At 40.7% G+C, this 13,070-nt stretch overlaps 1 protein-coding gene across 1 annotated transcript in view; it reads right to left on the reverse strand.

The window, feature by feature from the left end:
- COP1 (COP1 E3 ubiquitin ligase) overlaps nt 1–13,070 on the reverse strand; it is a 126,280-nt gene that overhangs the window by 54,796 nt on the left and 58,414 nt on the right. Inside the window, exons 13-15 of the mRNA XM_074151760.1 lie at nt 9,139–9,247; nt 7,265–7,346; nt 553–669 (exon numbers count right to left, since the gene is read on the reverse strand). Of these exons, the coding sequence (XP_074007861.1) occupies nt 553–669; nt 7,265–7,346; nt 9,139–9,247 (308 nt within the window). The remainder of the gene's footprint in view (nt 1–552; nt 670–7,264; nt 7,347–9,138; nt 9,248–13,070) is intronic.

Consider the following 13,070-nt stretch of genomic DNA (forward strand, 5'->3'; position numbering starts at 1 on the left):
CTTCCCCACCGACTACTTAAAAAACCCCCACATTAACAGTGATGCTTTGCCCAACCTAGGAAAACATGAGCCCACCCACGGGGATTGTAGTTGCAGCTATGGGAAACAAGCACAGCCACTGTTTTACAGCATGCCTCAGGTAAAACCAGTTAAAATTCCCAGTATGGGACTGTACTATTTATAGAGCAACACTATAAATCAGAAAGAACAACTACCACCACGTTAACACATTAACTTTGCTACGAGACTCAAAGCTGAGCTTTGCCTGGTTGCCTTAGTGATCTCAATAAACACACTGAGCGACTTGCTTTCATGAGCCTTTATCTCTGATAGAGGCACCCAAATTAAAAAGTCAGGCTGCAGGATAAAGTTGACACTTGGGTATCGTGATGTCTTCTGGGTGACTGCACAATTGAAAAGTCTAACTCGGAGACGTTTTAACTGCAAAGACACCTCAGTCCTGGGCACACAACAGCCAGCCTCACACCTTTGGCAGGATTAAGAAAGAAAGGAAGAGACAGTCACTCTTTGCCCCAAACCCCTTTTACCTACCTGCACAGCCAAAAGCTAGGTGATATCTAGAAGAGGGGCTGAATTTGACACAACACACATTAGCCTTGGCCTCGATGCTTGCTACTGAGTTGTCCAAGTTGGTAGACCACAGCTTCACTAGAGAAATAGAAAAAGAAATGAGTAAACAAATAAATAAAAAAATCAACTTCATTTGAAAGGCATAAAATCTAGTTATTTCATAAATAGGATTCTGAAAAAATTCAGATGCCAAGATGCTAGTGATTATAAAGGTTCAATTGCTGCTGATGGCTGGTAGGCTTGAAAACAGTCTCAAGTGCGAACTGTAAATATTCTGCCCGCCTCCATACACACAGGAGATGCTGAAAGTCCACACCCTGCACAGCTGAGAACAGAGCAGGTGACTAACCACAAGTTAAGAGTTTCAGCTTTTGAGGCTACTTGGGCCGCAGATTCATATAACCAAGAGCAGAAAGGCTTATACCCTTTTTGTTCCTTGTCCCTTATCTGGGCTGCTAGAACTCCATGCTCCATGGCAGAATTACTTTGCACAGAATAAACATACCTAACTGTATGCTTGAGCACAGTGAGCGAGAACAAATTGTTTTATTCTCAAGAAACTGGCACAGACAGGAAAGAAATTAGTATGCTGGCTTCCTGTGATGATATACTTCCTTGGTACAGGAACTCTACTGCTCTTCGAGACCACCGTGCAAACAGCTTCGTGGTACAGAATGAGCTCTTCCCCCAAGTACTCACTTCAGTGCTTCACAGGACAACCAACAGAAAACACCAGTGGTTTTTCAAAATAACAGCCTCCCCCACCCTCCACAAATACTTTAAGTACCATTTAACCTTAAAGATGAAGAGTGCCAGGTACTCCCCATGTAGCCAACCTTATACTATTAAAAGCACTTTGTACACGGTCCAGGTGAAGGGGTAGCACATTGGCATCAAGCCACATTGATGCCCACAGGCTTAATCCCCTAAACAGCTGCCACAAGCACTCTTGGCTTTTTCAGATCTGTGGCCAATGGATCCTTCGCTGTCTTTTTACAGGAAGCTCACTTCGGAGGTGAAGTGAGCAAAAGAACAAGAATCTTGTTACCCACTGTGGTCAATAAACAGGGTAAGCATTCTTATGGTGTGTGTCCCCACCCTCTGAGGGCCCCTCTGTATCATCTCTTGGTCAGTCTTTCCCAGGAGCTTCGAAGCAGCAGCAAGGCTTCCATATGGATTACTCAAGGATGTTTTAGATGGTCAAGGAAAAGGAGAAACACTGGCAGGTTTGTTCTAGTGCACCTACTTTTCAATAGCATAGCAAGCAATGAAAAGCAACAAGATTGCACTATTTCTGACCATACCTAGGAGAACTGCTTCAAAGATGAAGGCAATACATGACTGCTCAGAGCTCACTAAGGAATCATTTTAAATACAGCACTGTGCGGGTATCTGACAGCTGCCTGGAACCGTTATAAAGCAGCGCAGGCATACACCAGAAAGACAAACACTGATGCATACTGTATTTGCATATAAGCATTATGTAAAATCCAATGAAAACAGCACCCACCTGCTGTTGGTTTTCAGAATTAAAATCCATTCTCATTTACCAGGGCTATAATATTGATCTTAAACACCTAGCTACATTTCTAAATGAAATCAACAGCTTTGCAAGCATGGCTTAAGATGCTCTCTTCTCCCAAGTGGAGCTGGATGATATACCTCCTCCATTGTGTTTTGCACTTGGGGTCAGGGAGGGGAATGGAGCCACAAATAACAATTTTGCAAAACAATAAAACATTAGCATTTTGATTTAGTGAACAGACACCAAGAGTTGTCTAGTCTAAGTTGCATTGGAAGTAGAGGACATCAAGTTTAGGGATGAGATGGTATAGGAAGCAAATAATACCATGATTATGAGACAACACTGTTAGTAGGTAACGTTGCATCAACTTGAGGCATGTGGGGAGGTTACGTGGTCTCACAGTTCAGAGCAATGTTCTGCTCAGATTTAGTACTAAAACCACACAGGCTTGTCTTGAAGCCTTCCAACCAGGTATCAATATTTAAAGTTGCATCTAAAGCAGCCAAGTCTCTCCTTGACACCACCTCTAATAAACAAGTGGCCATCTGGTCTCAATTTTGTAGCAAAAGCTAATTGTGGGCTCCATTTCAACTTGGCTCCTTTCTTCATTCAAGTTTTCAGGTCATAAACTGAGTCATTTAATCTGGTGAAGAGTCAACCTGCCTGTTCAAAGCCATCATAATACTCGTTACAACTAACAGATGCAGATTAGAGCCTGCAATTTCTGTGATCTAACTGCTGTGGGATATGCTGGGCTCCAATTATATCTTAGTCAGTGCCATAAAAAAAGGATACATGCGGCACATAACACGTAATGAAACATGTCAAGTTTCACCTAGAACTGCCCATTATTTTTTAAAAAGAACTGACAGGTTAATAAAGCATAATTCATAAGGGTAGAGTTTATTTGCTGTAGCTTTCAGCAATTTTGCTGAGGTTGAGGTAGTAATTATACAACATACAGATGTCTTGATAACACCTACAATTGTGTTGATGAGACAAGCAACCATCTGAGATTGACTATTTCTAAAATATGTATTCTCAAAGCATGTGTCCTAATTTTGCAGCTGCTCAGATAGACATGTCTACACGGCCAAATGTCTTCCCCTCACCAAACAAGAATATGCCTCCAGAACAGCTTTTTCTGTTTAATATGTTTAGGTCTTTTCAAGATATTTTTTATTTGGTTGGAGCTTTACACCAAACGTGTCAGTTTGTAAATTAATTTTCTATACATCAGTTCCATGTCTAAACACTGACTAAAAGAAGCAGAAGCCTGTACTGCAGGCTGAAAAGTGTTGATGTACACAGCTGGTACACCGATAGTAAGGATATTTCATCCAGCCTGTCATTCTTGAAACTCTTATCTGGTCATGTGATGGAGGGGCTACCGTTAACTCTGAAAAAGCTGTAAACCAGCAATATGATATTGCTACCAGAAAACTCATTTGCACAGATTAGAAGAACCCCTAGGAAAGGAGGAAGATGCTGAATTGTCCTGCTAAGCAAACCTTTTGATCCACTGCCTTGTGTGGGGTCAGGCGGATAATGTAAACTGATGACTGCTAGCAGGCAATGACCACAGGACACTCCTCCTTGCATAATACACAGACAGGCAGGTATTTTGGTTGGTATTTTAATTACCAACATCTTCTTGACCTTTCAAGGTATTCCCAATTGAATCCATCAACCCCACAAATCAGGAAGTTAGAGCACTTTTTAGCCAGGAAAATGAGCAAACTGAAAGTTTAACCTAATATTTTAAGGGCAATAAACACCTATACCTCCAGTTAAAGTCAGCAGAAGCTAAAGGAACAAGCTATCACTGAAGATGAAGCCCCAAACAATCCTCTGGAAATCCTCAACAAAGCAGAGGAGCAAACTCTGATCTGCAGTTCTCAGACTAGTTCCCTCTCTAGAAGGCATGCTCCTTTTTCATGAAGCCAACTCTGCAAGTCTGTATTGCCCCTCTGAATTCAGGGGCACTATAAAAAAGTAGGTGTAGGACCAGTACAAGTGGTCTTATCTACCAAGGTAGCATGGAAATTACTTTTCTTTGATGTAATGAAACAGATGCTTGAATTCCTCCTTGCCATCAGACAAGGAAAAAGTAACCTCTTGCTATGGCTCAGAGCTCTCTGGTGCTCCTGTTGTGCTCCACCTTTCCATTTTGATCCGGGAACAGTGAAGGACTACAGCTCACAGAAAGGACATAAATGCAGGGCTCTTTCTTCAGTTGAATTTGTCAGTACTTCTTGTATCTCCTCAAGCTTCAAAAAGCTTCAAAAACTCAAGAACAGAGAACAACTGCTTGATCACTCCAACACAGGTCTCTACCCCAGCAGAGACTTAAATTCTACTCATGTGGCATAGCAAATAGAGTAAAACATTTTGTGAACTTCACCACAGCCACTAAACAACATTCCCAATCCAGAACAGACAGCTGTAAGTCATTAGCTAAGTGCACTAGCTCCAGCTCTATCCTAGCACTTTGATGGCATCATTTTGCCTTCGCAAAATTAGATGATCTTTTCTCCTCCTACAGCAGAAATTCACCCTTTCCTACTTACATCAGAATCATAGCTCCTGTCATTACTATGGGCATAAAAGAACTGAAATTAAGACCGTGCTGTTTCCACAAGCTGATTGTGGCACAAGTAAACACTTTAATTTTGCTCACTGCTGTCTAGTTGGCATACACCTTTGGATCCCTATAGACATACACAACTACCTTTGCCCCTTTAAAAGGGAAGGGCATAACAACTGTAGATAAAAGTGAGGTTTTCATACACACAGTAGTTACTTCAAATATAATAATGCTTTTATGCTCTCATTATCTGCTATTAAAGTAGAAAGATCTTCCATAAATAAGCTTCCTGGATTATCTTCATCTAACAATGAAGACAATGCAGGACCCAAGGCCCAAGGATGCTGTTTCTAATTATATGAGAATCATTTTATCCCTAATAGCACTCCATTCGTTAGCATCCCCTTTGCTGTGCCTGAGCCGAGACAGCTGTGCAGCACAGGATTTTTCATTTAAAAGCTCCTTCCCCAATACACAGCTACCAAGCATACCAAGTGCTTTAAAAATTAGCTTCCAACTTGAAAAGACCGAGGGGAGACATGCAGATAACACAGGCAAGTTGGAAGAACTGGCAAAGCTGTCACTTTTTTGCCAGCTTGTCCTGATCACTTGACAGGAAAGTGTTATACTCATGGTTTTTGGGGAAACGTGGTGACAATAGCTCCAATTGCTCTGGTCACACCAATACCTATCAGTATTGATGTTTCTTGTTAGAAAGCCCAATGTGGCCTCACACAAGCAGAGAAGCAAAAGAGGACAGGAAGAGAACATAAAACTTGGACTTCCAACCAGGCATTGTACCTGGCCATACATATAATATATGTACCCAAAGCTGGCCAGAGCTCAACTAAACACTCATGAACACGATAAGCAGAAAGACAAAAATTTAAGTCAGGCAGGTTTGAGTTAAGACACTTCCCAGATGTATTATCATTTCCTCATATTTAACCCTTTCAATGTGATCACTGAAATGGAATGTGGACACTATAACATTAATTTGGACATTTGCCACTATTGTTCTGTACCTGAAAGACTTCTAAAATCTGTGCTTATTTCAAATACTTCCACACAGGACTCCATTTGTCTCTAATAGGCTTGTTACATATGCAAATCACAGGCAAACCATGGTAGAAGTAAAGGGTAAAATGTTCCAGCCCAGTTTTATTCCCCAAAACCTTGCTACACCTTCAAAGGACCTTTGTGAATTGAAATGCAAGTTATGTAAATTTGTCGACTTTATTACAATAATTTCTAAGTAAACACTATGTTTTTAGAAACTATTACCAAAGAAGTGAACTGTTAAACTGGAGACAGGAGCTCTGCTTGCAGCTGGTTTTGCAAAACCGGACAACTTGTTAACATGCTAATAAATGCATGTCTACCTGGCAGATAAGCTTTTTCAAATGCATAGCATGAGTGGGGAGCAACCAGATGAAGAGGTTGATAATTTACAAGGTGAATGTTCACTTCTGCTGCATTTAAGCACACAGAAAACACTCTTGACTTCCAACAAAAAGGGAGGGGAAGTGTATAAAAAAACCCCATATTTAAAACACACCTTAAATATAAAATAATACTTAAAGCAGCATTTTGTAAATGCAATTACCAGCTACATTAAGACTGCTAAATGCAATTGAGGAACACTAATACAGCTTTTTTTTTTTTTTAAACAGAATTGAAAAGCATTTTACAGGGGGGAGCAGCTTTCGAAGTTTAATGTTTATGAAAAATTAATTTATCATTTCAAAGCAAATCATGAAGAGCTCTGTCCAGAGCTGTATCAGCCCATCTGGGAGAGTTGATCCTCACTGACTATGAAAGGAACTCTAGCAGTATCTATGCTGCTTAATAACTCTAATTTGATATTGTAAACGTATTACAGATAATATCTTGTTCATTAGGGATGAAGAATACTGCATGTTGCTCAGTGCTATCCTTTTCTTTAGAAGTTTCCCATTTCTTCTTACAAGAGGAACAAGTCTTAAGGGTTCTCTCCAAAAGCCCTGTGTCCAATGGACACCAGAGTGTGGAAAGCTGATAGTTAACTCCCAGCACTCCCATTCAGTCCACCATCCAACTCTGTTAAGCTCCAAGAAATAGACTGCATGTTGTTAAAGTGAGAAGCTTCTCATTGTGCAGTCTTTAACATTCAGAGCTACAGGTAAAACAGCAGCAGGTGTTTTTAACTTCTGCCTTTTCACCGAAAACCTCATTTTTGAAATATAAATACATGCTGTTCTTTTGAAAGGCCCCAAGGCCTTAACTCAACAAGCTTAACTAATGTTAAAGCACATTTTGCTTTGTTTAGTGTCCTGGAAAATGCTAGCTAAAGAGCTTATTACCTGAAAAATGTGAACATTGCACCAAGAAATATTAATCCAAAGCAAGCCTTCTCCTTCACTAAGATCCAAACAGTTTAGTAATATCTTTACACATTACCACATCAACTACAATATTGAGGGCAGCTGAGGAATCAGCTACTTGAAATATCACATTCTTGTTCCTCCAAGGGAATACACAAAGTGTAAACCTTCTGCACAGAGACTGAAAAAGAATAATACCTTTGGCATCATCAGAGCCTGAAGCCAATAGTTTTGGGTCCATCAAGTTAAAGTCAACACTCCAGCACCTTTTCTCATGCTCCTGTTTAGAGAAATAAGAAAAAATATTGCAAGGTAGTGAGCTATAATCTGATAAAATAGTAAAAAAAAAATCCAAACACATGCTGTTCGGTATAAATTGTCGGGAGAGTCCTGGACAGAAAAGCTTACTATGTTCAGCAGTTTCCCAAAAAAAAAAAATCTTTTCTCCCAGTCAGACCAATGCTAGTAGAAGGCTACACGTGACATGAAAGCAGAAAACAGTAGAATGGCATTTTTAAAACTAAAACTGATTTTTTTTTTTTTTACTTGAAAGAAAAAAAGATTTCAGGAAATACACACTGAAAACCTGGTTTTGCAGTGTGGTTTGGGTGTGATGCCACTGTTTGCTGCTTCTTATTCTAGTGGATCACAGTTTTAATTTCCCAATACCAATTAGTTGCCTGTTCAAAGCAGTTTCAAAGATCTCCTCCCTGGAAGTCCAGGAAATCCTCACTTTCCTATTGTGTTATCAAACAAAACTTCTGATGTCTAATCTTTTGCTTTTCCACTCAAATATTCTTAACAAGGCTGCACATTCTCCCCCAAAACACAGAAAATCTGTATTTGCTATGCTGGCACATCCCACATAGAAACAAAATACTGCATTGAATGAAACCCGAAATTCAATCAAACCCTTTGTTTAAAGCCTTCATACAGGCTTGCAAGATGATGACATGAAAAGCTCGCCAGGACAAAGTCACTAAAGGATTTCTAATACATGCGAAGCAGATGTCAGTATGCATGCCTCTATGCAAATCCCAATAAAAAATTCAAGTAATCTGACAGGAAGCAAAATTAGTTTGTTTCAACATAAGCAACAGCTGGTCCCCTCTAGGTTCATTATTTAGTCTCATAAAGAAATGCAAAATATATTTGAGAGGAAAACAGACAAGATTTATTTTGTCCAGTATAATTTCTTTTTAATTGAGATATGCAAAGGATTAGTGAAAACAAGCATTATAAAATGGCCAAAGCACAATGAAAAAGTAAACAAGGGCTTAATTAGGAATTAAAACTTATGTTGAGCTCTCAAGAAGGGGGGAACCAAAGGCCAGTCTGCAGTTCATTCATCAACACTGACCAGTTTCAACGTACTATGCTACCTACACAACAGCCCACAGTACTTCCAGCTTCTCCCCAAGCAGATAAACCTCTCTTCCAACCTCCTTGTTCTGATTACAAGCCTCTGAGAATCCATTATACAGAAACACAATGTTCAAATTGCATGAAAAGACAAAATGCCAGAAACTTCTCCTGAAACAGGTCTCACTGTTAAGCTCAGCCTGCTTGTGTGCATACGCTGCTCTGCTAAGCGCAGGACTGTATCAGGAAGGGTTCTGCCTACCACTCCATTCTTCCAGCCTTGCCACTTAAGTCTGCATTTTGCTCTTCTTTACAAGCACCTGCAGCAGCAATCACTGCAGGATTTTATAAAAGGCTTTTGACAAAGACCGAAGTGGAACAGGTATGGAGAGACAGAGGTTTCTAAAGAAAGGAGAGAACTTCCAGAAACTCTTTTACCCTGTGCAGGTTCCCTACCTGAAAGCAGCAGCAAGAAAATGTCAATTGCCTCATGACTGTGTCAAGGAGATATAGCTGCCTCCATCAAGAGGACTTCAGCTCAATAAAGCTGTGTGGATTGAGACACATTTACCAAACTGGAGGAGCATCCATTTCACCCTGTGGAATGTAAAAGCCTATTGCTGGACTAGAAGCAGAATCTCAGACTGAATACTGCTCCACCCGACGTGGTCCATGGTGTGGGAAAGTATTGCTCACTGGTTGCACGTTACCTGGTAGACCTTGGATCTTTGTCCTGTGAATCCATCCCACAGGATGACTGTGCCTTCATAGTCGCTGCTGGCTAGCAGGTTCTTGTGGTAACTACTCCAGCTGATACAGCTTAAAAAGAAGAACAGCCCCAGTCAGTCTTACATTAAATTATACCTTACAACACAAATCAGACTCTTTTCAGTGGTTGCCAGCGATAGGACAAGGGGCAATGGGCACAAGCTGGAACATAGGAGGTTCCACTCAAATATGAGAAAAAACTTCTTTACAGTGAGGGTGCCAGAGCCCTGGAACTGGCTGCCCAGGGAGGTTGTGGAGTCCCCTTCTTTGGAGATTTTCAAGACCTGCCTAGATGCAGTCCTGAGTAACATGCTCTAACATGCTCTAGGCAATCCTGCTTCAGCAGGGGAGTTGGACTAGATGATCTCTCTGGTCCTTTCCAACTCTAAAAAATTCAGTGAAATACATCAGGCTATTAGTGTCTTTCCAAAGCACACAGCACTTGACACAAGCCACCCCACTGAAACATTCAGGAAAAGACAAAACCAAAACCCACTGGAAACAACAAACTTTGGCCCACAAGTTAAAAGAAAAGCTTTATTGGCCAACATGATGTTGCCCCCTGTGTTACAGCTTGGGATTTTTTTATTTTTTTTAAAAAAAAAAGTATTAATCTCTAATACTGTGTTTGTTTTGCTATTTGAGCTTCACAAAAATTCTCACACAGAGCTCAGGATTTGACTTTTTAGCCTTTTGCCAATAGCTACTACTATTATTATTACCATAAAGATATTACCTAACAGAAACTGTACAAGTAAAACCCATAGGTGCACGGATGGTAAATCAACTTCTCCCCTAGCACGTACGTAACATTCTACACATGTATGTGAAAAAAAAGTTTGACTTCAGAGAAACTGCTTTCTGTGAATGAAGAAAGACACCCCCCTTCCTATCCTAGCAAAGAAAAAGCAGTTTGTTTGCTATGGGCAGTTTAGGAGATGTTTCTGATCAAGAACTGCAAAATATATAACGTTTAAACTGAATTAAGTGGCTGTGCAAAACCAAATGACAATTCCACTGACAAACTCTAACCATCAGTAGACAAAACAAGAGCAGCGACGCTGCCAAGTCACATTCATAGCGTTCTGGCACTATGCCTCCACTCTGACTCCCAAAAAATGTGACAGGGGTAAGAAAATTTGTAATACTTGTTCACCAATTTTTGGACCATCTGGCACAAAAGCACGCCAGTTGGTATCAACTGTGATGCATGTAGCAGAAGCTGAGCTGACAGATCCAATTCATGCAGGTCATCAAACAGCTCTGACACAGTTAACTAGATTATGGTAGCCTTGAGGCTAAGTTTTAACCAACAATATAAACTAGAAGTCCATGATTCTGTAACTTTTTAGTACTGCTTTGATCAGTGCAGCAACTCATTGAAATATGATGTAGATACATGGATACTGACTTAGGAATATTATACCTTGGCAAATTCTTGGTTCCACTAGACACATGTAGCCCAATTTCCTCGGGAATACAGCATTTACACAGAAAAGGGAAAAAAACCCCACCCTTTTCCTCTTTTAATGTAGTTAAAATATATAAACACTTTTAAAGCAGTCGTTAATTAGAAAGTGTTAGTGTCCTCAGCCCTTGTAGGCACAAGCACTGTCCACAAATGTATCATCAAGGAGGTATCATTACACGAACTCTACCACTGTCAGGTACCCACATAGAAAAGCAGCTCTTGACAGTCTATGATTTACTAGAAGCCTCATTCAGAGAGGCTTAAGTGGCTCCCTGAGGACCAAGTGAAGCTGGCAGGCACTGCCCATCAGGACTGTGAGGTGAAGGTTGCAGCAGTCCAGAGATAATAGTGTCTGACGCCTGGAGTCTTGTTTCCAGGCGGAGCAGTCAGTCGCTGATGGAAGCAAGAGCAGTTCAGAGCCCTAGAGCTACAATGCAGGGAGGCTCTGGGCTGGGAAGAGTCTCCAACTAATGCCAGGGGGTAGACACCGCACTAGACATTTATTGGTTCAAACCTGTTCCCCCTGCCATCTTATCTCCACTCAAGTCAGGGCCTCAAGGAGCTTAAGGGAAAAAAAAAAAAAAAAAATAAAAATCTGTAAGTTTAGCCATCACACCATCACACAAAAGCAGGAAGAATACAGCCCAGGGCCAAATCTTAGAGAAGGCAGTCTTCTATCTGGACAGCTTTTGAAAGTACGTCAGGCAGCATCAGCAGGTGGAGCGAGTCCTAGAGAAAGGCAGACATGCTATTGCCATCCTGGCTGCTCAGAGGATGGATGCTCCATGCTAGGGGAGCATGAGATCCACATCTAACAGGCAGAAGAGAGCTGGATATTGCAAGCTGAACTATGAAGAGGGTAATCATGTAACTGTATCTTGTCAAAAAAGAAATCACCCTGGACAATGAAAATTTGAAATTACTGAGTAGCCAGAAAAATGTAAAAGGATGGAATTTAACAGTGTTGCTTGAGATGTGATAGATCTAAGGACATAAGTGTCAGGTTTGTAGGGAGAGGTAATACTTTATTGGAACAATCAATACAGATGGAGAAAAATGAAGTGTTTCTATGCCCAAAAACATGACCATTAGGTCTGGCACAGGAAAGATCAAGCTGAGAGTTCTGTCCCACTGAAGTCTGATGGTGTTAACAAGGGGTTAACACTCACTTGGAAAACATTTGTCAATAGACTGAGAGGGGAAAACAGGAACTGACAGGTGAAAAATGTTTAGGGATTTGCAGCCACTAAGTGGTTCAATTAACACCTTTTAAGTCACACACACCATAAATCTTTCATTTTTAAGGAATATGATTAAAGGATTATAATGTAAAAACAATCCTGTTTCAGTTCTCTGCCTTAATTCTCCCCTCATCATCACCCAAGTCTCTTTACAAAGTCTGAAACTAGAGCATTCTCCTTGACATTGCAATACTTGAGCTTCCTTATATCTTAAATTCTCAAAAGTAACCTTTGTAGAGCATAATTCAGGGTTGGATGAGGTGGAAGGGAGCTCCCTCTCCAGGTAAAGAATGCTTTTTACCAGGGGCTGACTGTCCTTTGGTTGTATTCTCTAGCAACTGCAACGATACAAGCCTGAAAGAAAGCAGTCTTGGAGCTGGGACATTGCAACTTTTTCTCTTCCATGTGGCTTCCCTGGGACTTAAAAAGGGTTGAGATGCTACTGCAATACTCAGGGATCTTTCTTCCATCCCCAACACAGGCAATTTTGTTGAAAGTTCAAAGAGGTCTACCTTTCAGAATTCCCTTGAGATGTTATCATGGGTAACAAATTGAGTAACGACCTCAAAAATGCAAGGGTGAGCAAGTTGGAGAAGAGGAAAGGTCAAAAGGTGAGACAGACCAAAAAATGCAGTTCACACAGTTTTCAAATGGGTTATGCATCGAAAACCCCGCAAGTACACAAAAATAACTTTTTGTAGACCACCTTTAGATGGCCTGCAGCCACATCCAGGGAGAAATTGAAATATGGAGGATATGAGATTGGATACAAAAAAAACCAGCTACCTAAAACTGAGATAATGCGTAATTCAGTGTTGGATTAAAAGGAGTTGTGCAAGGCCATCTTTTATTTTAAATACTAGTAGCTGTATTTTTTCAGGTTTTGCTCTGTTCTTTAATCCAGAAACAGGGCAATAGTTACACCCCAGAGGTTTATCTTGCCATAAGTTGTGATAGCTTTCCTTCCTAGGAGATTAGCCTAGAGAAACTCTAGTTGAAAGCTAATGAGCAACCTCTGAAACACTCTCCTAACCTCAGCATCCGATCTGAACACACAGAAATCCTGACCCTGTAAAGATTTATGTGCATTCTTCACTTTATATGGAGACACAAGTCAGCCAGCTCGGCTAGCATTGTCAGTCATACTGATATTTCTTTCACA

This window comes from Numenius arquata, chromosome 8 (genome assembly GCF_964106895.1).
Source record: "Numenius arquata chromosome 8, bNumArq3.hap1.1, whole genome shotgun sequence".
Classification (NCBI taxonomy): Eukaryota; Metazoa; Chordata; class Aves; order Charadriiformes; family Scolopacidae; genus Numenius; species Numenius arquata.